Source organism: Mastigoproctus giganteus, chromosome 1 (genome assembly GCF_048544385.1).
Source record: "Mastigoproctus giganteus isolate SK-2022 chromosome 1, ASM4854438v1, whole genome shotgun sequence".
In the NCBI taxonomy this organism is placed as follows: Eukaryota; Metazoa; Arthropoda; class Arachnida; order Uropygi; family Thelyphonidae; genus Mastigoproctus; species Mastigoproctus giganteus.
Window position 1 is genome coordinate 131,114,449 of NC_143575.1, and position 27,835 is coordinate 131,142,283.

The window sequence follows — 27,835 nt, forward strand, 5'->3', positions numbered from 1 at the left end:
TATTCGTAAAGCTCCATGAATTGAAGATAAACAAAAATTTTTAAAATTAAGCCAACTAGTTAAATACGACATTCCAATAAACAAATTTTCATCACTTAGTCAATAATAGAGATACTGACTATATAAAAGACTTGGCCTGTATTATAAGGGATAGAAAAATTTTGAATGTAACTGCTGTTAGTTCAGCAGACATTGAGAGAGGATTCAGCACCATGAACGATATCATTTATATTAAGAGAAATTCCCTACTTACTAAGACTATAAATCACCTAATCACTATCAATTTAATGGGAAAATCATTGAGTTTGATACAGTTCTCTATGTTAAATCATGGATCAGACAGGAGCATCATTTTGCTAGTGACAGCTGTATCAAACAAAAGATCACACCAACAATTTTTAAAAAATTGTTAGTGTGGTGTTAAATAATTTGGAAATTATTATGACGTCAAGTAATTTGGAAATTATTAGAATGATTTATGCTACAACATTATCAGTTGGTAAGCAGTTTTATAATACATATATATTTTAGTTTATTTAGAGAATAAACTAAACTATGAAAATTTCCCATAAGTACATTCTCTCACATACATGCGCACAAAAATATTTTTTTAATTTTTGATTTATATGTATATTTATCAGGGCTGGTTTCTGAGGTAATTTTGAGTTAAAAAGTGCATATAAACATGGGTCGGATTCCAAACAATTACAGAGCTATGGCTATTTGCATATTACAAAAAACAAAGCAATTATCTGTGACATAAAATAAAAATAACAACATGAAACATAAAAATAACTGATAAAGTGTTGACTTATTTATTTTTAGGAAAGTTATAGTCTGTTTTTACAAATACATAGCAGCATATGGTTACAGTGGATTCACGAAAACACCACCTTCAACTTCTTTGGATTTTACCACTGGTGTGCCTAAGCTTCATCATGCCATCTTTTGCATGCAATGGCATTAAATATGTGATCAAGTAATGCATCTCATGTTTGCACTTTTATGTGGTATATGAGGTCTTTCATCCGCTCCCTCACAGGCAAAAATCCACAGGATTTAGGTCCAGTGATCTAGGTGACCAATTTTGTGGATCACTGTGACAACCTATTGCCCAGGGGAGCTGGTTGAGGCGAATAACCACTGCACAGGAACAAAGTGGAGGAGCTGCATCACTCTGGAAGTACAATAAATGTTGTGAAGCCAAAAGTATATCTAATTGCAGTAATTTGTTTTGCAGAAATTGTAGATAGACCTGCACAGTAATAGTAGATAGTAGAAATTGTAGATAGACCTGACAAAACGTGCAAACTGCACATTTTGTCAGACTACATTCAATCAAGGTCGCATGGGTGCATATGATACAAGTATGATTCACAGTAGTGCCTTGCCAAGAAACTATGAACATGACATAACTCCATAATTATTTAGAATCTAATCCACATTCATGTAACCTTATACTGAAAATTGCCTCAGAAATCAGCTCCTGAAGTTAAGGAATATGCTTACAAATTACCCTGTATATTACAGTACTAAACTATCCTTTGCTAAATAAAATAATTTTGTTTACAATAATAAGAAAGATTTAAATATAGTGCCATACTTGCCATATAAGCCTATTGCCTTCTCTTACTTACTTAAACAGTTTTTATGTAATCCTTCTTCAGAAAAAATCTGTCCTGCATTATGTAAGGTCAAAGTTTTAAAGAAAACATAAAAATAAACATATTAATAACAGTAAACTCTTTAAAATCCAGTACCCCTAGCATGGAGAGATGGCAGATTTTAAAATTTTCTGGATTTTAGAGAGGTATACTTAGCGGTTACAATTTTAAAGGAGCACATTTCAATAAATATTAAGCACAAATAACTGAATTATTTCCACCTGTAAACATTTATAATGAATATGTCCTTTCATCTGTTTTTACAGTAAGCAGGATTTATAATGCAATGGCCTTAATTCTCACAGCAGAACAAACCTGCCCTTTGTAACGAGTTGTCCTAGCATAGCTTCAGCTATATTGCAACTCTAAAAACTGATTTCTTATACTGCATGGCAGTTCACATCGAATTTATTTACAACTGTTTTGTTTAGTTTGTGTGTTGCTAATAGAGACGATCCACTATCTGGCAAGACACCAGTTCATCCAATAACATAACAGTCTCATCTTTCAAAAAAAAAAAAAAAAAACAGACTAATTAATCTTTTGACAAGACTGTCTGTTTGAAAGCAGTGCAATACCAAGGCAAGTTTCTCCTGCTGCAAGAATTATAACTATTATATTACATGACAAAAAACAGATGAAAGGTCAAAACAGTCCTGCAAACATAGCCTTATAAAGAGAGAGCTGTCAGCCTTTTTCATATGGATTCTTAAAGACAAATACAATTGTTCGAACAAGTGCCGAATTGCTTTCTTAATATTTCCAGATTGCAAAAGATTGACTTTTTTTGTAAAGTATTCCAGATCGTGAAGTGCCAGATTTTAGAGAGTTTACTGTAAAGTTCAACTGACTTGATGATCTGAAAACCCCTACACTTTTAACTTGACACGAATATTACATTATCATATTCACTGACATCTGTTGTGATTTTCAATAACATTTATTCCCATTTACTATTTAAATGATTATTTTAAATATCATGAAATAAAGTGGTACAGCAGTTTTGTTAAATAAAAGTTAAGTACTAAAAAGCTGATCCAAAATGGCTATCACCTACAACAGAGGATCAGTCATCATCTTCAGCTTCGATATCATTCACCTGTAATTTAAGTTTTACACGTTACACTCAGCATATATGGTTGGTGCATTAAATTCATATTAATATACATTTCTCGAGAACTATAAACGATAAAAAAATGAAAATAAAAAAATATTTTAATAAAAAAACAAATAAAAATCTTGCTGAAGAAAAACTGTGGTAGAATTCCAAATATGAACCCTCAGTGCATTGCTAAAAAAAGCAAATCACTTGATCAAAATCAGAAAACTTCACTGCATATTAGAGCACAGCATAAAATGAATTCACATTAGAAAACTAAATAGAATCAAGATTCACTTCATGCATTGTATATATGCTGCTTTTCTGTATGGTATTTTAGCATTATCAGTGGCAAATGATGCAAGAAAGCAAGCTTATATAGCATCAGCCAAAGAAAAAAAATAACACCTATTCATTCCCTCAAATAGTTTGTCTAGGTCATCCTTGAATTAATTTAAACTATCAACTTCCACAACAAAATATGCAAGTTTATTCCAAAAATTAACCACTCACTGGCTAAAAGCAAATTTTCCATACATCTACATCACAACTGTCCTTCCCCAATTTGCATTTATTTATTGTGTCATGTGTAGTCTGAGCAAGAGGAAGAATATCCATCAGCACTGAGCTTGCTCAAAACATTCAAAGCCTTATACACCTCAATCAGATCACCTTGCAGGCACCTAGTCTCCAGACACAGCAAATTGCCAAAATGAAGCCTTTCTTGGTAACAGCACCCCTTTGTTCCACTCACCAATCTCGTTACCCTTCTCTGTATTCGTTCCAGCCACTCCACATCCTTCCTAAAATGAGGCCTCCAAACCTGTATCACCTCCTTATCCCTGCTAGCAAAATTCTTGTATATGAAAGGTCAAAACCTGAGTGTAGCCACATAGTCTTTACATTACTCTGGGGTTACTACTACCCACATGCAGTATTTTGCATTTGTCAATGTTAAACTTCGATTGCCAGTTCTCAGTCCATTTGCCCAACTTTTCTAGATCCTGTTGCAGTAGCATACTGTCATTAATGGCTTTAACAACCCTGGCAACCTTTGTATCATCTGCAAACTTGGACATTAAGCCTGATATACCTTCATCAATATCACTGATAAATACAAAAAACAACAATGGGCCCAACACCGAACCCTGGGGGACTCCACTAATAAATAACACCAGTAAACAAAGAGTTGTGTCCATTGATTACCACTCTGTCTTCTCCCACTCAACCATACCCTTTATCCATAGCAGCAACTTGCACTTAATGTTACACTGCTCCAATTTGTACAGCAGTCTTTTATGTGCAACACTATGAAAAGCTTTTATGAAATTCAAGTATATGATATCAAAATAATTTTTCATCCAGTTCCTTTGTGACCACATCATAGTATTCAATTAAATTATTCAACAAGATTTTCCATTAACAACCCATGTTATGTTTGAATTATAATTGCAGCCTTGTCTAGATGATCCTGCATTACTTCATTTACCATTGACTCCATTATTTTCCCTGGAACATAAGTTAAACTAACAGATCTGTAATTACTCGTGTCAATCTTTGATCCCCTTTGTGAATTGGGGATACATACGCAAATCTATTAGAGAAGAGAGAGAACAAGAGTTAGAAGTAAAAGGGAATCATCAAGAAAGAGAAGGATGATGATATCCAGCTCAGGACCCTGGGTGTGCCAAGCCCATACTCACCAGATGTGAACCCATGGGGTTAATTATGGTAGAGGGTTTTTGTTTACTTCCTTTGCTGCCTTCCTTAACTTAACTGGATACATCACATCCACCAAGTCCCTTTCTTATGTTTAACTTCAACAATTTCTCTTCCACTTTCCTCTAAGTTATTACAAAATCCTTTAATGCCCTGTTAGAGCTTGATAAACTTCTGGCACCCCCCCTTCCCTAAAGAATTAGCATTAGCATAGGCACATGATGCAAGAAAGCAAGCTTATATAGCATCAGCCAAAAAAAAATAAATAAATAAATAAACTTCTCATTTCACCCCTCCACTCACTCCAAATGTTTGTCCAGTTCTGCCTTGAATCTAATTAAGCTATCAACTTCTACAATGACAGATGGAAGTTGTTGAAGCAATCAACGCCCGCTGGCTAAAGGCAAACTTCCACACATCTATCCTACAACTGTCTTTCTTCAATTTTAATTTATGCCCTCGCAGGCGATTATTCTGAGCAGGAGGAAGAATCCCACCAGCATTGAGCATGCTCAAGCCAATTAAGGCTTTACACACCTCAATCAGATCACCTTGCGGGTGCCTAGTCTCCAGACACTGTAATTTGCAAAACTTAATAAGCCTTTCTTCATAAGAGCAACCCAATTCCTCATGAGTGAATATAGATGCAAAATACACACTCAGTTTGTTAGCAGCCTGATTTCCAACAAGATCATCAATAGTCAAACCATCAATATTGAATGGACCAATTCAATTCACCCCTTCCTTCTAGTGTTTCGATAATTAAAGAAGTTTTTGCTGTGTTTCTTTGCATTCTTCACCAAAGATTTCTCATAATATACCATTGCTTCCCTGACCTCCTTTGTGAATTTATTACAGACTAGTTTACATCTACCATAGGCTTATCTGTGGTTGATAATTTATACGCATCCCATGCATTTTCTTCTCTGCCAGGAGTTTCATCAGCTCATCTGACATTTCTTTAGACCTATATCTTGAAGAGTACAATGGACCCAGCTTTACATTATTAATCTGTTCCAGAGACACCACTGTATCGTAAAAATATCGTAATGTGAACCCAATAACACACTGTTTTTTGGTAATTCGTTCCAAGACCACGGAAGTTGAACTTTTTGCTATAAAACTAAGCTATTTATCTCTCTAAAAGGTGATTTTTTATAATGGAAATTGTACATATTGATTAAAAAATTGATTAAAACTAATACAGGAACTTCTCAACACGTAATATTCGACTTATGGAAGTTCAATTTTACATAGGTTTTTGCCAGCCGGTGCACACTTAAAAAAATGGTGTAAACATATTTTGCATCCCGTAGGAATAAATGGAGGTACAGTGAAAATAACATAATGTGAACGCAATAACATATTGTTTTTTTTTTTTTTTAAATTCATTCCAAGTCCTTGGAAGTTGAAAATTTTGATATATTACTAAGCTAAATGGTCATATTTATAATGGAAACTGCACTACCCTTTGTCTGCCTTAAGTACAGACTAGCTTATATCTATCACAGGCATCTGTGTCACGTGTTAATTTATATGTATCCCATGCATTTTTCTTCTCTGTCACATGTCTATTTAGTTCATCTGAACTAAATAGACATGTGACATTTAGGCCTAAATCTTGAACAATATTTCTTTGTTGGTATGAAAAGCCTAGTAGCTTCCGAGATTAATTCTTTAGATGCTTCCCATTTTAAATTTGCTGTTGGTAACATCAGTTGGTCCCACCGTATAGAATTTAAATACTGTCTCAGACCACCATAGTCCCCTTTACGAAAGCAAAAACCCTTCCCTTTACCTCTGATGGTAGTTACCTCTTTGAGTAAATCCCACTTCAGCACACTGTGATCACTGCCACCTAGTGGTTCCTTTATCTGCAGATTCTTAATGCATGAAGAATCACTACTGATAATCAGATCAAGAGTATTACTCCCTCTAGTTGCCTCCCGAACATGCTGATGTAGAAAACAATCATCCAATAAATCCACAAACGCTTTGCTAGTGTGTGAGTGACCAACCCACAAATTCCAGTCAATATCTGGGAAATTAAAATCCCCCATTATAACTCTCTGATTTACTGGCCCACTCTATTTCCCTGTACAGTTTCTTATTACACTCATCAGAGTCATTAGGCCTATAACACACTCCTACTCTCAATTTTGATCTCCCAATGCTCATGTCACACCAAACTGACTCGACACTGCACTGTCCAGCGATGTCGACTGGCTTCACTTCCTTGGATTGTATGTGTTTTTTAACTAATAGCATAACCCCTCCCATCCTGTCTATCCTTGCTGTATACATTGTACTCCCGAAAATCCAGTTCTGCATTCCTTATCTGTGTGACACCACGTCTCTGATATCCCAACAATATCTGCCTTTGATGTTTTGAGCAATGCCTCAAATTCATCAAATTTATTTACCAAATTCCTAGCATTGGTGTACATGCAAGTATACATGCACCTGTTCCTATTCTTAGTTACCCTAACACAACCCATGTGTTTACTTGTACTGCAATGACTCCCAGCAGTCTCTGAAATACCCTGCATCTTGTTTTCCAGACTGCTGCTCATTCCAATAGAAGCAGTGCAAGAATCACTTTCACCTCTGCCTGTGGCTACTGTTAATCTATTAGTCCTTGTATCGCCCCCCCCCCAAGTTAGCGGTTTTCGGACCCAACTAACACTGCCTCGGTAGCATCAGCAAATATTCTTGCACTCTTTCTATTTAAGTGTATCTCATCCCTGTAGAAGCAGTCTCTCCTGTTAACAAGTACAGACTAATCTGCAAAAATTCTACCCCTTGAGCCTTGCACAATCTTTCCAGGGCCGAATTGATCGAAAAGGCTCTCATCATATACTCTCTCCTATCGTGTCTGGGCAGAATTGCAGACACTTTCAAGTTCAACCCTAATTCATGGCTTTTTTTCAACAGTGACCTAATTTTTAAGTAATTCCGCCGGTCTCCTACTCTTAATGTCATTAGTGCCAACATGTACAACACTATCACCTTTTGTGCTGGATCAAACTTCCATTTGTTGTTGTGGAAGTGGATAGCTTGAATAAATTCAAGGAAGAACTAGACAAACTATTGGATGGGATGGATAAGTGATGGAAGGAAGGTGTTTTTGTTTTTTTTTTTGGCTAATGCTGGATAAGCTTGCTTTCTTGCATTATTTACCACTACTAATGCTTATGCTAATTTTACTAACCATTGCCTTATCTGCTACATTCTGGTAAGCTTTACTAAAAGACCAGCACCAACCACTTCTGACATGCTTTTAGGGTGTAAGAAGTAAAATAATTTTGCAGGAGTCATTTATACTATGTATAGGTGCTAATTCCCAAGAAGTGGGCAACCAGCTTTCAACACGTTCATAATCTTATATTCCTTTCCCAGTGCTGCTGACTACAAGAACCAACAGTCAGCTTAGACAAAACTTAATCGGGCTTAATTTGCTTGTTGATAAAATGTGGGTTGAATTTTTTAAAATGGCAGACCATCACGACTACAAAAATGGTAAGGCATGTCTTATCAGTTCTAATAGTAGAGAGAATTTCTACAGGCAGTTCAAAGTTATTCACTATTCTGCAATGAATTCGTGCTACAATTCCACCCCTTCTCAATTGAGAAACTGTTAGTCTAAGAAATGCACTGCTTACACAGGCAGTTGGTACTACAAATTAAGGAGAGAGAGAGAGAGAGAGAGAGAGAGAGAGAGAGAAAGGAACTACAAATTGAGAGAGAGAGAGAGAGAGAGAGAGAAAGGAACTACAAATTGAGAGAGAGAGAGAGAGAGAGAGAGAGAGAGAGAGAGAGAGAGAGAGAGAGAGAGAAAGGAACTACAAATTGAGAGAGAGAAAGGAACTACAAATTGAGAGAGAGAGAGAGAAAGAGAAAGGAACTACAAATTGAGAGAGAGAAAGGAACTACAAATTGAGAAAGAGAAAGGAACTACAAATTGAGAGAGAGAGAAAGGAACTACAAATTGAGAGAGAGAGAGAGGAAGGAAGCTAACAAATTACTTTCAATTGCCCACAGAATTTCTCCCCACTATATTAAAAAGCTAGTGTGGAAAAAGGTATTTTCTATATGAAAAAACTTTTGGACTGATGAACAAAATACACTAAATGTAGAGTTTTTAAAAGCAAAACCTACACCTTTACCAATTCAATAAAAATATTCTGATTTTTAGATTTGCTAGAATGCAACTAAAATTAATAGCAGCTGCAAAGGCAAACAAATAATATTCATTTAAATTTAAAATTTTTAAAGTATGTTATAATATTTATGTAATATAATAAAACTGTACTTAATACAGTAGGATCTCAAAGTATGAGGGCCTTAGGTTCCTAATACCCCCCCCACCTAAGTGAAAATTACCTTATTACAACAGAAAACTATTGTAATAAGGTAAAACTGGGTGAACTCCTATAAACCATGTATGATTTATAGACTTTGTGTATATAAACTTTGTGTAAATTCAATGTATATAAATCTTAAATAAATAAGACCATGCTCCTAAAGGGCTCTGGTTTATGCTAAATACACATTATCATCCTTATTAATCCATAAGGTATCATCTAGTTCAGAGGTTCCAAATTTTTATACTTTGTGACCCCGCTTAAAATATTTTATAAATTTCATGGTCCCCATCTTTCTAGAATAAGTACAAATTAATAGATCAGACAAAAATTAGGTATGAACACATACTTTTATAAATTAATACAGTCAATCCCCGATTAACGTAAGGGTTGTGTTCCCCAGAACACTATGTAAGTCGAATTTTACGTAAGTCAGAATTTCCCTAAATAAGCATATAGAGAAATCCGCACTCGCAACATACACGCTGAATTTGATAGAAGCAAAAAAGAAATGTTCGACGTACGTGTAAATAGAATTATTCAATTTTTTTATCTCATGCGCAGGAAAAATTACAAGTGTACAAAATTACAAAAATTTCAAAATTATAAAATTACAAAAAGAGAGAGGAGACAGGCATAATGTCAGCAAGTTTTACCTTTCGAGCATTGTTACCAGAATTAACTCTCCAGCTGATAAGCACGCCACTGCAGAAGTTGAGGGCTGTGGAGATTTAGAAGGGGTAAAATAGACATCCTATAACTACGAGTCATGAACATTCACATGAATCATGGGGTCAGTCACATATGAGAAGTGTCGCATACTCAAGTTTGTATACTTTGTTACCCTACTGTATTACATTATATAATATAATAATAACAGACTTAAAAAAAAAAAACTGAAAACTCCAATATTAATTGGAATTTTAGTTTTTTTTTTTTTACATTGGAGTAAAAAGCATGTTATGATGGAATAGGTTTCTTTTTTGCCCTGCTTTTTTACTTTAAAAATGCTGGTCCTTACTCCCCCCCCCCCCCCCCAAAATGCCCACCCACTGGATTTGTTTGATTTCATACTGCAATTTAATTTTATCTCTGTCAATAAAAATTAACTTTATTCACTATTTTGGTTTTCTTGTATAGTAGCAGAAAATCTATTTTTTAACATTATTTGCTGAAATCCTTTTCTTTTAAAGTTTTAACAATGATTTTTAGAATATTAGAAAGAAGTCCTGTGACTTCTGGCTTGTAGTTTTCTAGAACAAGAATTTTATACTAAAGTCCCATATCTACATTAAAAAATGCTATCACTATACCACTCTCTATTCTCTTTCTTACAGAAGTTTTTTTCTTTTCCTCTCTCGTTGCTTTACTCTTTTAATTTCATTAGCAATGCAGATCAGGCTTTGCACATTGACATCATCAGGCTTCACTAAAATTCATTGCACTCAGTACTCACAATCTTTATTTACAAAACGTTGCCAAGTGTTAAGAGTTAACATACTGAAATTAGTTTTTTAAAGATCATTTAAAGACTGCAGTATTATGTGGGAAAACTTGCATTGGCTGACCAATATTTGAGCTTGATACCTCTTGCTAATTATTACAATTATGAGGAAAATTAATGATAGAAAATCAGTATCAGTAGTATATAAATAATCATCAAAACAACTGCCTGAGCATTCAGAACAAAGCATTTTATTCAAAGTTGTTCAGGTTGTGAAGTTTGCATTTCACTATTGCATATACTAGCAGCACACTCTAAAAGTTACACTTCTTTTATGCTCAAAACAACTAATTAATTTTCCTGCACACAGAAAAGTATAAATATCTGAAACATTTATTACCTGCATCATATTTGAAAAATTTATTACTTGTCATATTTAAAGTGCACTTGATTATACAATGGTTATTTCTGAAAAAAACACTGCAAATAAAAATCATGCAAATTTAGACTCATGCAAAATACATATATGGGGATTCAATTCAGAGAAAACATTTTTATGTACACTACTTCCTGTACTGTATTGTACATACCTTGTGCATTTTTTAATAAAATTAGATAAATTTTATTAAATTTATCTAATTTTAGTACTGGAATCAGTTATGCTTTCCAGAAAGCTTGTCTTCATTGTTCTTTCTGAATCTCCACCACTGAACAAGTCTTCATTCATTCCTATTTGCCCACTACTGTTTATAAAAGGCCGAATCACTTTATCATGTTGGCTTTCTTTGCCTTCGCCGATATTATTTTCTTACTGTACTGATTTTTATTTTTATTTTTTTCTGTTGAAATACAAATGGATGAAAGCAGTGTCAGTGTAATTTACAAACATGACAATTTAAAAGACTGCTTCACATAACTTCTTCCCAGATGAGAACCTTTTCATTACTAATTATCAATGATTCGCTATCTCACGACCTGCAACTGACAATTCCATGACCTAAAAAAACTTCCCCCTCCATGCTATAAATCGATTGCAAAAACCACCCAAAGATTTCCAAATTCTAAAACAGCTTCGTTGTACTCTCTTGTTGACTGCTTCCTGTAAATTACAATAATGTTCGTATTGTTTCTAAAGGAAAATGTGTTCTAAGTTTTAAACAGCCGATTTATGAACTAACTTCTGGAACAACCCCTTTGTAAGTTGATTTACTGTGTATTTTATATTCTGCATAAGAGAGTTTTGCTTAATGAAAGTTTTGCTTTGTTGGTAAATTAGGAAACAATCTCCATAACACATTTCAAACTAGCAAAATTTGGAAATATCTGAAAATTCATAAATTTACATGGTTACCATTTTATATATCAACAGCTGTCTGATTTTCAAATTAGACAGCTGACTAATTATTATTATTATCATCAGTTTATTTATCTAACACCCATGTACAGACAATATCTAGGAGGGTGGCTCATATGTACATCCAACAACAAATTAGATAGCAACAAAAAAAATCAGAAAATACATAAGAATAAATACATAAATAAATATATATGAATAAATACATAAATAAAACATGAATAAATACATAAAATAAATAAATACATAAAGAGGAAAAGTCAAAAAGCAACAGTCATAATATTTTGAATGAATCTCATAGAATTTCCACAAAACAGAATTTCTTCAGTCCTTACAGAGTCTTTCGAAGACACAAAAAGTTCATAGGCACAAATTTCAAAGAAATGAAAATTCTCCTCTTCATTAAATTTGTAGTGTAGTGTACAAATCTGCTGCAATAAGCTTCCTGTAGGTTTTGTCATTGCCGTACCTGTTCGGATCAATTTTGAAGTCTCTAAAGAGCTCCAGAGTATTCACAAGAAACAGCCACCTTTATCCCTCCATGTGATGGAGAATGCTTCGGAGACCATGAGAGTAGTGGAGCCTGGCTCCAGGGCGTGGTCTGACCACAAGATTATCAATTTGAGGGGCATCTAAACTCCCAGTCAGAAGTTGTGCAAGAGTATAGATGTTAATCATGGTGACCCTTTGAATCCAAGGAGCAACATTCAAGTTTGTATACAGAACAGCTTTTGAAATTGTAAAGGGGTTCCCGGCAATCTTATTCAACCACTGGAGCCCCAGTATTCCAGGCTGAGAAACTTCCTAATATAGGAAGTTTCTCAGCCTGGAATACTGGAAGGTATTTGGGGCAGAGGACCAAATAATTGAGGCACAGAGGGGAAACAGGTACAATACATCTTGGGATGTATTGGTCACAAGTTACTGGTTTCAAAACCCAGCTATCTCTTGTCTTATAGCTCAAATGGCAGCAAGAGTTTTCGTTCTGGTGTTCTGAAAGTGCTTTTTAAAGGTAAGGCCCTCATCCAAAGTTACTCCAAGGTCAGTGTACGTGCAAACTTTCCTAACCTGTGCTCCATTAATAGATAACTCAATTCTTTTCTTTATCTTCTTATTATTTATTGTCAGTTGTGCTGACTTGTCATAGTTAAGCCATAAACCAATCTTACCTAAATATAAATGCAGTTCGTGAAGCCTACCAAAGGCTCGTTCGTTAGAGGCAACAAAATGCTTAATATCATCAGCATAAGAAATAAACCTATGATTCTGCATTAGAAAAAGTTCCAGGGTGGCTACGAAAAGCAAAGCTGATAAAACATCTCACTGAGGGATGCCCCAAGTGAGGGTGTATTCTTCACAAAATTCTTGATGTTGTACGGAAACATTATCAAAAGCAAGTAAGGAAACATTATCAAAAGCAAGTAAGGAAACATTATCAAAAGCAAGTAAGGAAACATTATCAAAAGCTGCCTTTATATCAAGAAATATGATATCAATTTGGGCCTTTTCATTTAAAGCTTGTATTCTGAAGAGGATCTCCATCAAATTGGTAGTAGCGGACTGCCTCTGTACCACAGTGTGAAGGTGGAAAGGCCTGTGTGTCTTCAGAGTTTTAATAGCAAACAAATGATCAATATGGGCTGAAAGTCTGAAGGGTCTCTAGAGTTCTTTTTTGGCACCGGCCTCACAAATGGGGGGCCATCTCTGGGGGGGGGGGACTCAGGATTGTTTTCAAAACCATGTTTAAAATAAGAAGTGCAGTGAGACCTTTCTGATGCATATACTGTGCAAAAAATTATTAAGGAGCTTGCAGTTTGCCACTGGAGACATAAGTTGAATTCAGAATATAAACTGCCAACTTGGCTATATAAATCAATTAATTAAATTAGAATAGAATCTAAGGTATGACTGCAGCTGAAGTGGCCAGTTCAAAGTATAGAAATCCCTTACCAACCGCAGAGTACACATTATTGAAAAGTACCATGAATGGCAAGACGGGGTTAGGGGAAAAACAATAATTATGTCAATAAAATATATCAAAAAATGCAGTAAATTTCATTTGCCAATTTATACAACATGAAAACAATAATAAGGTTGACAACACAATTAAGAAACACAAGACAAGAACAAAGTGATGAAACCAGATATACATACATAAAGACTTTCGCTTTCAGCACTTATTGAATATTTAGAGGACATTTAGGTAGTTGCTTTCATAGTAAAGAAATATCTATTACTATTGGATTACTGTGGACACAGAGCGAAATGGAGACAGTATAAATTATGACAAGTTTAATAATAGGTAAAACTTATATTAAATTAGATACATACAAAAGTTTTTGGTTAGTTTGTCAACCTTCCTCAGTCAAACTAACAGTTAAGAGTGGAACATTAGGGCATGTACTGCCACTCATGTACATCAACTGCATGATTAATTGTTGGATGTTGAAGCCTGTAGCTGTGATGCATGTGGATGTTGCCAACATTTGTCATTCATCAAAATGGTTGCTTCGATGATAGGGTGGACACGACATCTGCTGCTCCTGCTGACCAAGGTAGTATTAGAGCATGTGATGTTCAACAACTCCAACCAGGCATATCATCGGTAGTGATGGGACCTATCTACGATCATGACATCGCAGTGTGGGTCAATGTCGTGGTAGGTTGACCAAACGTGTTCGACAATGGCCGAGTGTTCTATGTCCCTAAGCAGATTGCTCTTTCGTGTTCCGAAAGACATTTTCCGAGCCATTTCTCAGTTTCCCCAATGTAGCAGCTAGTGCGGTCACGGCAAGAGATGCAGCAGACTAGACCACTTTGTAGTAAGGTGGGAACCGGTGTTTCACTTTAGAGATGAAGAATCGTAACTTTCTACCTGGGAGTTGTACGCATTTTATCCCATGTGATTTTAGGACCCTAGAAACCTGTTGTTATAGGTTTGGGTAGTATGGGATAAAGGCGCTTGCAGTTGAGTCATTACCTTGGATGTTCCTGTTGGTCGCTACGTGGCCATGTGTCTGTAGGTCACACCTCTCGAGAGTATTGGTGGGATAGCCACACCTCGCAAGATCCGCCTTGACTTCAGCAATTTCAGTGCACCTTTCACTACAGAACTAGAGTGGGTCCAGGCACGAGTTAGCAAGGTTCATGCAGTGGCAAGAAGATAGCTATGTGCGTGTGCTGACTGGAAGTTGGTAAATTGGCCAGCACACATTGGTTTACGATAGACAGTTGTCTTCAAGTGCATGCCCTCGCGTCGGACAAGGGTGTCTAAGTATGATGTGGTGTTGTCCGATTCTAGCTCGATGGTGAATTTTATGAAAGGCGACAGAGAATTGAGGTGGTCTAAGAGTCGGTCACCCGAATTTCTAGGGACAACCACAAACACATCATCCACGTAGCGACACCAAAAGGTAATGGGATCTGGTACATTCGTAAATGCACAACCATGTAATTCTTCCATCGTGATATTTGCCGTGACTGAACTAACTGGGGAACCCATGACTGTGCCGTGCACTTGTTGGTAAATGGAGTCATTAAACATAATTGCACCACCTGTTAAGCACAGTCTGAGGGCAGTGGAGATATCGTCTGGTGTTAGTTCGTCCCTGCTGCTGAGGGTTTGGTCGTTATCCAAGAGTTGCTTTGCAGATGTGATGGCAACTTCTACTGGGATGGAGGTGAAAAGTGACACTACATCAAATGATGCCATGATTTGATTTTGTGAGATGGATAGGGTTCAGATCCGTTCTATAAATTCACTATTGTTGGAGACGGTGTTGGTGGTCTTGCCTACTAGGGGAGAAAGTAGCCCCGAGACAAACTTCGCTAATTCATAACTCGGCGAGTCACAACAGGAGACAATGGGTCTTAATGGTATACCTTCTTTGTGAACCTTCAGTAGTCTGTAGAATTGTGGAATCTGGTAGCCAGAAGCACGGAGGTGATTACATATGGATTCTGTTATTTTCTTCTGTTTAAACCAACTGTTGACAAGAATGTTCACTTTCGACTCCCATCGTTCCAAGGCTTTGATGGGAGGAACGGTTAAGGGTTGGTAAACAGAATTGTCCTGCAAGAGCAGAAGGGTTTTTGTCTCGTAATCTGTGCAATTTTGTCTCGTAATCTGATTCATTACAACTGTTCGACGTCCTTTATCTGCCAGTAGGATGACGATTGATGAGTCTTGTTTCAATGCCTTAAGGGCAGAAATTTATTTGCGTTTCAGACTGGAAGAAGCAGGGCGAGCATGATGCAAAACTGCTGCAGCTTTTAGGCAAATTGTGTTTGCCACTTCTTCAGGGAAACGTTTTAAACATGCTTCTATGCCTACGGCAATATCAGTAATTGCTGGGTTTCTTGGGAGAACGGTAAATTTCATACCCAGAGTCAACAGATTTACTTGTTCTGCAGATAACTGTTTGTTGCTTAAATTCAATACAAATTGTGTGAAACTTGTGGAAGGGGTGCTATGCTGATGACGAAATTCACAGGATTCATCAATTAAACAGCAAACTTATGTTTTTGATGTTTGCAGTAGCGTTGAAATTCTCTGACGGCTTGGGAGCACAAGGTATGGATTATATCGGTGTAAACAGGATCAGGAACTAAACTTCTAAGTTCAACTAGCAGGGCTACTTTACTTGTTGAAGCATTTTCGAGTTAGAATCGGACAACACCACACCATACTTAGACTCCCTTGTCTGACGCGAGGGCATGCGCTTGAAGACAATTGTCTATTGTAAACCAATGTGTGCTGGCAAATTTACCAACTTCCGGTCAGCACATGCATGTAGCCATCTTCTTGCCAGCACGAACCTTGTTAACTCATGCCTGGACCCACTCTAGTTCTGTAGTGAAAGGCGCCCCGAAATTGCTAAAGTCAAGGCGGATCTTGCGAGGTGTGGCTATCCCACACCATGTGTCTGTAGGTCACACCTGTCAATACCCTTGACAGGTGTGACCTACAGACACGTGGCCACGTAACGACCAACAGGAACATCCAAGGAAATGACTCAACTGTGAGCACCTTTATCCCATACTACCCAAACCTATCACAACAGATTTCTAGGGTCCTAAAATCACATGGGATAAAAGGCATACAACTCCCAGGCAGAAAGTTACGATCCCTCATCTCTAAAGTGAAAACATCGGTTCCCACCTTACTACAAAGTGGTCTAGTTTACCACATCTCTTGCAGTGACTGCACTAGCTGCTACATTGGGGAAACTGAGAGATGGCTCGGAAAACGTCTTTCGGAAGACGAAAGAGCAATCCGTTTAGCGGACATAGAACACTTGGCCATTGCCGAACATGTTTGGTCAACCCACCACGACAATGGCCCACACCACGATGTCGTGATCATAGATAGGTCCCACCACTACCGAAAATGTGCCTGGTTGGAGTCGTTGAACATCACATGCTCTAATACCTCGGTCAACAGGAGCAGTGGATGTCATGTCCACCCTATCATCAAAGCAACCATTTTCATCAATGACAAACGTTGGCAACGTCCACATGCATCACAGCCACAGGCTTCAACATCCAACAATTAATCACGCAGTTCATGTACATGAGTGGCAGTACACGCCCTCATGTTCCACTCTTAACTGTCAGTTTGACTGAGAAAGGTTAACAAACTAACCGAAAGCTTTTGTATGTATCTAATTTAATATATGTTTTTCCTATTATTAAACTTGTCATAATTTACAACAACTGCGCTCTGTGTCCGCAGTAATGCAATAATAATAATGAATCCAGAGCGCACAGGCCTCTTTAATCATAAGAAATATCTATTATATTCAATAATAGAAATTCTCCCAAACAGCTCAAGAATGATAAGCTTAAGAATAAAAGGTAAATAAAAATAAAAATGTAAAAAGGAATCTTCATAAAAAATAATCCAGGTATATGCCCCCCCGACTCTTCACATGATGACATAGAAACAGCTTCCTTTTATTCACACCTACAATAAATCACAGATAACATAAAAAAGATATGTAATAATAATGGGAGACTTTAAAGAAAAAGTTGGAGGCTATTCGACAGATTTGAGCAATATATTAGGAAAATTCAGGATAGGAGATAGAAATGAAGGAGAAGAACTTTTGAATTTTTGCAAAGAAAAACTATTCATCACCAACGCACTGTGCTACCACAGATTTCAACATAAATGTACATGGACATCACCAGATGGAAATACAAAACCCTGCATTGCCTGCATCTTAAAAATTAACAATTGGAAATCATCTATTCAAAATGTTAAAACTTTAAGAAGTACAGATACTGACACTGACCACGAACTGCTAGCAGCAACAAATAAATAGAAATTTAAAAATACGAAGCAAAAGAACAATGGGGCAACATTAAATATATCAAGATTTGAAGATAAAATAAAGGAAATTTATGGGGAAACACTACAAGAAAAATTAAAATACAAACTATACATCATCTACGGATAATATAGGGGAAAACACTAAACAAATGATTAAAGGTGCAGCTCTAGAAACCTTAGGAACTAAAATCAAATAATCCTTGGGTTACAACGGAAATCTTAAGACGTATGGACAGAAAAAGAGCAAATGAAAAACCTCCTAAACAAATAAAACACTAAAGAAAATAAGAAAAAATATAAAACCCTAAAAAATAAAATAGACAACCTATATAAAGCAGCTAAAAGTAAATGGTTGGAAGATAAAGCAAAGTTGTGTGAAGAAGCAAATAAATGCCATGACTCTAAAACAACTTACCATGTTATAAAGGAAATCTCTTAAATAGTCAATGACAATGACAATAAAAAAACATATAAAAACAGGAAACATACAAGCAATTAAAAAAATATGGAAAAAATATTATCAAACTTCTGTTTAAAGGGGAAAGAAAATTTGTTCTTGCCTTAGATCAGTGTTTCTCAACCTTTTTTAATTATCGCCCCCTAAAGGGCTTTTTTAGACAATTTTTTTTTCTAATCGCCTCCCATGAAATTTTAAACAAGAAAATACTTTATACTTACTACTTTTATCCAATGGAATCCTTGAGCCTGATGCTTCTTAGCTAAAAGTTCAATGTTCGGAATGATGTTAGTAAGTTTAATTCTAAAGTCTCCTCTTGAACATATCAATTTGTTTCTTTCCTTTGACAATATTTTATTTACTGAACTAAAACCACTTTCAACCTTATAAGACAATGAAAAACAAAGTACTTTGGCCAATTCAGACCACATTGTTGGATAAAGAATGTTTAGTTGTTTTTGATTGCCACAATGCCAAAATAATTCTGAAAATCTAATTTTCATTTCACCTTTTAAAGAACACAAATGATCTGAAAAATTCTTAAGTCCTTCTCGGTGAGAGATTTATTGATTTCAGCTAACTCTTGCATACCATGAAATTGTTTTCACATTAAATTGCTTTCAAATATTTCCAGTTTTTCAGTGAAGGCTTTTAATAAGCGTTTGTAGTCTATCATTGTAATTAATTTCCCTTGAAGTTGAAGTGATACTTCATTAAGTTTTCAAAACATCCAAGCCATATAGTACATGTTGCTTTTGTGTTTGCTGATCTCCTTTGCAAAATCTGTCTCCCCCTTCATTTTCTAAAAACTAATTATCGCATCAAAAAGGTTTACAAATCTTGTTTCACAGTTACCTTCAGAAAGCCATCTGACTTCTGTAGGGAAAAGAAGCCTCAAATACTGTTCTTCATTATCAACAGAAAATTTTCTGAAAAGAAGATCATATTTGCTATGTGACTTTCTTTTATTGATGGTTTTAATAACTCTACTGAGAGATTGATAAAGAACTGCTTCTACAGGAATGGGGTACATTTGAATAGAAAGGGTGCAAGAATATTTGCTGATGCTATCAAGGCAGTGTTAGGTGGGTCGGAAAACTGCCAGTTTGGGGGATACACAGACTAAAAGATTAACAGTGGCCCCAGGCAGAGGCAAAAGTGATTCTTGCACTGCTACTATTAGAATGAGCAGGAGATGGAAAGCAAGGTGCTGGAGATTTGAAGGACTGCTGAAAGTGGTAGTGGAACAAATGAATACCTAGGCTGTGTTAGAGTAACTAAGAGTAGAAACTTTTTTTTTTTTTTTGTTAGTTGTTGGTACATCGGCTTCTGTGGCCATAATGCACCTCCCAAAGTTTTTGCATTTTACTCTGATCCAAGCAGAATTCGAACCCGCTGACCTTTGACCAGGTGGGTAAAGTGCCAGGCAGGCACTTTACCCACCTGGCTAGCCCGGTCAGCAGAGTAGAAACAGGTGCATGTATACTTGCATATACACCAATGCTAGGAGTATAAATAATAAATAAATGGAGTTTTAAGTGCTGGTGAAGACAACAAAGGCAGATATTGTTGGGATATCAGACACGTGGTGTCACACAGATATGAGCAGTTGCAGAATTGAAATCTAGGGAGTACAATGTGTACAGAAAGGATAGACAGGACAGGAAGGGAGGAGGAATTATGCTATTATTTAAGAAACACAAAATCTAAGGAAGTGCATCCAATTGACACTGGTGGATATTACAATGTTGAGTCAGTTTGGTGTGATATAAGCACTGGGAAAGGGAAAATGAGAAAATAGGGGTATGTTATAGGCCTAATGAATCTGATGAGTATAACGAGCAATTGTGTAGAGAAACAGAGTGGACCAGTAAATCAGAATGTCTTATAATAGTGGATTTTAACTTTCCATATATTGACTGGAACTTGTGGATTGGTCACTTGCACACTAGCAAGACTTTTGTGGATTTATTGGATGACTGTTTTCTATAGCAACATGTTCGAGAGGCAACCAGAGTACGTAATACTGTACTCTTGATCTGATAATCAGCATTAAGAAATTGCAGAAAAAGGAACCACTGGGTGAAAGAGATCACAATGTAGTGATCTTGGATTTACTTAAAGATGTAACTACCATCAAGGGTAAAGGGAAGGGCTTCATTGAATTCTAACTGGGAAGCCTTCTAGAACTTAATCTTGGAGGCTACTAAGCTTTTCATACCAACTAAGAAATACGGTTCAAGGCTTTGGCCTAAATGGATGTCAGATGAATTCATGAGGCTCGTGGCAGAGAAGCAAAATGTATAGGATGTATATAAATTATCAGGTGACACAGAAGCCTATGGCACATATAAAATATGTCTGTAATCAAGTCACAAATGAAGTTAGGCAGGAGAAGACAGATTAGGAGAAATCTTTGGCAAAAGATGCAAAGAAAAACAGCAAAGAGATCTTTACTTGTGAACTCTAGAAGGAAAGGGATGAATCAGATTGAACTACTAAACTTAGATGTGTTGACTGTTGATGATCATGCCCAGATAGCTGATAAACTGAACCAGTATTTTGCATCAACATTCACACATGAGTTATTCAAGGAGGAGAATGCCAGAAGTTTATCAAACTCTAAGAGGGAGCTAAGTGATTTTGTAATAACTGAGAGCAAAGTGGAGGAGAAACTGTTGAAATTAGGAAGCGACCAGGGGTGGATGGGATCTATACAGTTATATTAAAGGAGGCTGCAAAGAAATTAAGCAAACCCTTCGCTATAATCATGAGAGTTTCCTTACTCTCAGGGGAGGTCCCCATGGACTGGAGGTGCGCAAATGTATCACCAATTCACTATGGGGGTTCAAAAGGTGACAAGTAACTATAGACCTATTAGTTTAACTTGTATTCTGAGGAAAATAATGGAGTCACTGGTTAAAGAAGCATTGCAGGATCATTTAGACAAGAATGCAGTAATAGTTAAGACACAGAATGGGTTTGTTAAAGGGAGGTTTGTCTCACAAATTTGACTGGATACTATGATGTGGTCACAAAGGAACTGGATGCAAAAAATAATTTTGATATCATATACTTGGAATTCAGGAAAGCTTTTGATACTGTTGCACATGGAAGCCTGCTATACAAACTGGAGAGTATGGCATTAAGGGTAAGTTGCTACAATGGATAAAGGGATGGTTGAGTGGGAGACAACAGTGAGTGGTAATCAATGGACACTGCTCTTCGTGGACAAATGTTATTAGTGGAGTTCCCCAGGGTTCGGTGCTGGGCCCATTGTTGTTTTGTGTATTCATCAATGATATTGATGAAGGTATATCAGGCTTAATATCCAAGTTTGCAAATGATGCAAAGGTTGGCAGGGTTGTTAATGACAGTAAAGACAGTACGCTACTCCAAATGGATATAGATCAGTTGGGCAAACGGGCTGAGAAGTAGCAACTGAAGTTTAATATTGACAAATGTAAAGTACTACATATCGGTAGCATTAACCCACGACAAACATACCAACTGTTTGGTACTACACTCAGGGAAGTGGAAAGTGAAAAAGATCTGGGTGTAATTGTGCCTTCAGATATGAATTTCGCTGATCATGGAGTCTTGTCAATGATATATAGGAATTTTGCTAGTAGAGACAGGGAGGTGATTATCCCGTTTTACAAGGCATATGGTCAGGCCACACCTTAAGAAGTGTACCGGTCTGGAGGCCTCATTTTAGGAAGGATATAGATTTGCTAGAACGAGTACAAAAAAGGGCAACAAGATTGGTGAGGGGAACAAAGGGGTGCTCTTAACAAGAAAAGCTTAAGTTCTGAAAACTGCTGTGCCTGGAGACTAATCACATGTGAGGTTATCTGATTGAGCTGTGTAAGCCCTTGAACGGGTTGAGCAAGCTGAATGCTGATGGGATTCTTCCTCTTGCTCAAATTAAGAACCTGAGGGGGCACAGATTCAAATTGAGGAAAGATAGTTGTAGAATAGATGTGCGGAAATTTGTCTTTAGCCAGAGGGTAGTTGATTAGTGGAACAGACTTCAATCTCTTGTTGTGGAAGTTTATAGCCTGAATAAATTTAAGGCTGAGCTGGACAAGCATTTGGAATGAGTGAAGGAGTAAAATGGGAGGGTTTTTTTTTTTTTGGCTGATGCTGCGTTAGCTTGCTTTGCATCGTATGCATCTGCTAATGCTAAATTGACATATTTTTGCAACCAGATGATGCAGTGTATTGCAAAATGCAAGAATTTCATTTCTTTTCGGGACATACTTCCTTTAGGTGAGATATAAAACATTTGTCTTACAACCGTGGAGGTAGCACCATCAAAATTTTCCAATGGTACTTGTTTTTCATAAAACCATGTTTTTACAGCAGCAAATAAGGATGCTCCAGTACAGTCAGTTTCTATAGATTTTACAAACAACATCTCTTCTTGCAATTTACAGTCATCATTGAAATAACGAACATGTGCCATTAAAGGGCCTTATTGTCAGTAATTGTAAATTTGTCAATCTGAATAGAAAATTTTCTCATTTTTAGTTTGTCAATTAGCTGCTCTTCAATTTTAACTAACATCTCGTCAATTCATTTTCAAATTGAATCGTTGCTCAATGGCAATGCTTTTAAAACTGGAAGGATTTTGATGTTGAAATTACAGTCTCTAATGCAGGTCATATAACAGTCTCAGCAACTGTATGAGATTACGAGAAATCTTTGGCAAAGGATGCAAAGAAAAACAGCAAAGGGTTCTTTACTTATGTAAACTCTAGAAGGAAGGGGATGAATCAGATTGGTCCACTTGATATCGATAGTTCAATTGTTGATGATCCTGCTCAGGTAGCTAACAAACTAAATGAATATTTTGCATCGACATTCACACATGAGGAGTTATTCGGAGAGGGGAATGCCAGAGGTGCATTCAACTCTGGTAGTAAGCTAGATAATCTTGAAATAACTGAGAGTAAAGTGGAGGAGAAATTGTTGAAGATAAACACAAGAAAGGCATCTGGGGTGGATGGGATCTATCCAGTTTTATTAAAGGAGGCAGCAAATGAAGTAAGCAAATCCTTAGCCATAATTATGAGAGCTTCCCTGGACTCAGGGGAGATACCCATGGACTGGAGATGTGCAAATGTGACCCCAATTCACAAAGAAGGATCAAAGGCTGACACAAGTAATTATAGACCTGTAAGTTTAACTTCTGTTCCAGGAAAATTAATGGAGGCACTGGTTAAAGAAGCACTGCAGAATCATCTAGACAAGACTTCAGTTATAGCTCAGACACAGCATTGTTTTGTTAAGGGAAAGTCTTGCCTGACCAATTTGATTGGATACTATGATGCAGTCACAAAGGAACTGGATGCAAAGAATAACTTTGATATTATATACTTGTATCTTAGAAAGGCTTTTGATACTGTTGCACATGGGAAGACTGCTGCACAAAATGGAGCAGTGTGGCATTGGAGACAAATTGCTACTATGGATAAAGGGGTGGTTGAGGGGGAGAAGACAGAGAGTGGTAATCGATGGACAATGCTCATCGTGGACTAATGTTATTAGTGGAGTCCCTCAGGGTTCAGTGTTGGGTCCATTATTGTTTTCTGTAGTTATAAATAATATTGATGATGGTATATCAAGCTTAATGTCCAAATTTTGCAGACGATACAAAGGTTGGCAGGGTTGTTAAGGGCACTACTGACGCTATGCTGCTGCAACAGGATCTGGAAAGGTTGACCAGATGGGCTGAGAGGTGGCAAATGAAGTTTAACATTGACAAATGTAAAGTACTACATATGGGAAACAGCAACTCCAGAGCAGCATACCAACTCTGTGGTACTACACTGACAGTGCAGAAAAGGACCTGGGGGTAATTGTGCAGGTAGATATGAAGTTCTCTGAGCAGTGCAAACGGGCAGCAAGAGTAGCTCATGGTGTCTTATCAATGATATACAGGAATTTTTCTAGCAGGGATAAGGTGATTATTCCCTTGTATAAGGCAATGGTCAGACCGCACCTAGAGTACTGTATACAGGTCTGGAGGCCTCATTTCAAGAACGATGTAGAGATGCTGGAACGAGTACAGAGAAGGGCAACAAGATTAATGAATGGAACAAAGGGTTGCTCTTACGAAGAAAGGCTTAAGTTTTGCAAATTACAGTGTCTGGAGACCAGGGACCGGCGAGGTGATCTGATAGAGGGGTATAAAGCCTTGAATAGTTTGAGCATGCTCAATGCTGACGGGATTCTGCCTCTTGCTCAAAATAATCACCTGAGAGGGCATAAATTCAAATTAAGGAAAGACAGATGTAGGATAGATGTGCAGAAATTTGCCTTTAGCCAGCGGGTAGTTGATTGGTGGAACAGACTTCCATCCCTTGTTGTGGAAGTTGATAGCCTAAATAAATTTAAGGCTCAGCTAGACAGGTATTTCGAACGAACGGAGGGGTGAAGTGGAATTTTTTTTTTTTTTTTTTTTTTTTTTTGGCTGATGCTGCATAAGCTTGCTTTCTTGCATCATATGCCTCTACTAATGCTAATGAGCACTACCAGTTTTTGCAATGATTTCTGCAATTTTATAAGATGCAATCATTCAATCATCATTTGTTTGTGTGTTATTAAATAAGTAACAGTGTTACATTGCTCAAAATTTTGTTTTACATTTTTAAAATATTGGATATATTTACCAACTTTATCAGGATGTTTCCTTTTTACGTGATCTAAAAGTCTTGATGGTTTCATAGCCTCATTTGAAAAAGAACTATTACACATAAAACACATAGGCTGTCTTGAGTAGAATGGGCTTTCAATAAAACCGTAAGCTAGATCCAGATACTGTTGACACTTTTTCTTTCCAGCACTTGACATGATTGATGATGGGTTGAATAACTACAAAGAATTAAATAATAAAATATAAACTATTTTTATTTAACTCTCATAACCCAGGTCACTCAAAGCACTGTGGATCAAAAATAAACAACTTCCACAAGGAAACAATAAATCAATACTAATTGTCACTTAAAAAGTAGAAGCAATAGACTGAAACGTTTCCTCTTCCCATCCATGCCTCATATATTGATTGACCAAATGAAACAAAAGAATAAATAAATAACCACACCAACCATGCCGCCCCCAAGTTCACAGATGTTGGAAAGGCACAAACGGCAAGGATTTCGAAGACATTACCTATGAAAGCACTTAAGCATTTAATGTCTATGAAAAGCAAAGGTGGTTGAATTAAACCAGACCCACTATTTTCCTTTTATTAAAATTTCTCACTAACTCCTAATATAATATACATATATGTTAAAAATCAGTTGTCTCAGGGGGAAAAGAAAAACCAAAATAATTTTCTTTTTATCAAATTTTCTCACTAACTCCTAATATCATCATTCTTCGCTTTCTTGGTGTTTCCCTTATATTTATGATTTTTTTTTCTCTCTCTCTCAGGGTAATGTGGAAATTTAGCTGGTGCAGCATCCTTGTACCATAGCCTCAGACATCCTTGTACCATATGGCTAATAATAATAATATACATATTAGCATTAGTAGAGGCATTTAATGCAAGAAAGCAAGCTTATGCAGCATCAGCCAAAAAAAAAAAAAACCCCACTTCAACCCCTCTGTTCGTTTGAAATACCTGTCCAGCTGAGCCTTAAACTTATTTAGGCTATCAACTTCCACGACAAGGGATGGAAGTCTGTTCCACTAACCAACAACCCACTGGCTAGAGGCAAATTTACACACGTCTATCCTACATCTGTCTTTCCTCAATTTGAATTTATGCTCTCTCAGTTGATTATTCTGAACAAGGGGAAGAATCCCATCAGCATTGAGCATGCTCAAACTATTCAAGGCTTTATACACCTCTATCAGATCACCTCGCCGGTGCCTAGTCTCCAGACACTGTATTTGCAAACTTAAGCCTTTCTTCATAAGAGCAACCCTTTGTTTCATTCACTAATCTTGTTGCCCTTCTCTGTACTCGTTCCAGCAGCTCTACATCCTTCTTGAAATGAGGCCTCCAGACCTGTATACAGTACTCTAGGTATGGCCTGACCATTGTCTTATACAAGGGAATAATCACCTCCTTATCCCTGCTAGAAAAATTCCTATATATCATTGACAATACACCATGAACTATTCTTGCAGTCCGTCTGCACTGCTCAGAGAACTTCATATCTGCCTGCACGACCACCCCCCCCAGGTCCCTTTCATTCTCTACCACTGTTAGTGTAGTACCGCAGGGTTGATACGTTGCTCTAGGGTTGCTGTTTCCCATATGTAGTACTTTACATTTGTCAATGTTAAACTTCATTTGCCACCTCTCAGCCCTACTGTTCAACCTTTCCAGATCCTGTTGCAGCAGCATAGTGTCAGTAGTGTCCTTGACAACCCTGCCAACCTTCGTATCGTCTGCAAACTTGGACATTAAGCTTGATATACCATCATCAATATCATTTATAAATACAGAAAACAATAATGGACCCAATACTGAACCCTGAGGGACTCTACTAATAACATTAGTCCACGATGAGCAGTGTCTATTGATTACCACGCTCTGTCTTCTCTTCCTCAACCACCCTTTATCCATAGCAGCAATTTGCCTCCAATGCCACACTGCTCCAATTTGTGCAGCAGTCTTCCATGTGCAGTATCAAAAGCCTTTCTAAGACCCAAGTATATAATATCAAAGTTATTCCCTGCATCCAGTTCTTTTGTGAGTGCATCATAGTATCCAATCAAATTGGTCAGGCAAGACTTTCCCTTAACAAAACAATGCTGTGTCTGAGCTATAACTGAAGTCTTGTCTAGATGATCCTGCAGTGCTTCTTTAACCAGTGCCTCCATTAATTTTCCTGGAACAGAAGTTAAACTCACAGGTCTATAATTACTTGTGTCAGCCTTTGATCCTTCTTTGTGAATTGGGGTCACATTTGCACATCTCCAGTCTATGGGTACCTCCCCTGAGTCAAAGGGATAATTATGGCTAAGGGTTTGCTTACTTCCTTTGCTGCCTCCTTTAATATAACTGAATAGATCCCATCTACCCCAGGTGCCTTTCTTGTCTTTATCTTCAACAATTTCTCCTCCACTTTACTTTCAGTTATTACAAGATTCTCTAGCTTACTGACAGAGTTGAAAATCTGTTATGTTAAACCATATGTTAAAAATCAGTTGTCTCAGGGGGGAAAAGAAAACCCAATGAGAGCAATTAAATATTAAGGAATAAGATGTTGTTGGGTAATGTTAACTTGAGGGCCACAAATCATTGTAATACCCATGATTTTTTTGTCCCCCAAAAACCATTTTTTGCCCACTTGGGGGGGGCGATATCACCCCCACTGAGAATCCCTGCCTTAGATAATAGGAGAGATAAAGCATCCCCATAACAAAAAAAGTTTGGAAA

At 36.9% G+C, this 27,835-nt stretch overlaps 1 protein-coding gene across 2 annotated transcripts in view; it reads right to left on the bottom strand.

Annotated features, from left to right (window-relative positions):
- Window positions 1-27,835, bottom strand: part of dock (SH2/SH3 adaptor protein dock) — a 190,154-nt gene that overhangs the window by 133,460 nt on the left and 28,859 nt on the right. Inside the window, exon 1 of one of the 2 annotated variants that reach the window (XM_090382189.1) lies at window positions 25,113-25,211. The exons of the other annotated variant lie outside the window; for it this stretch is intronic. Within the exon in view, the coding sequence (XP_090238315.1) occupies window positions 25,113-25,206 (94 nt within the window). The 5' untranslated portion in view covers window positions 25,207-25,211. Of the gene's footprint in view, window positions 1-25,112; window positions 25,212-27,835 lie in introns of those variants that run through there. 2 annotated transcript variants of the gene reach the window in all.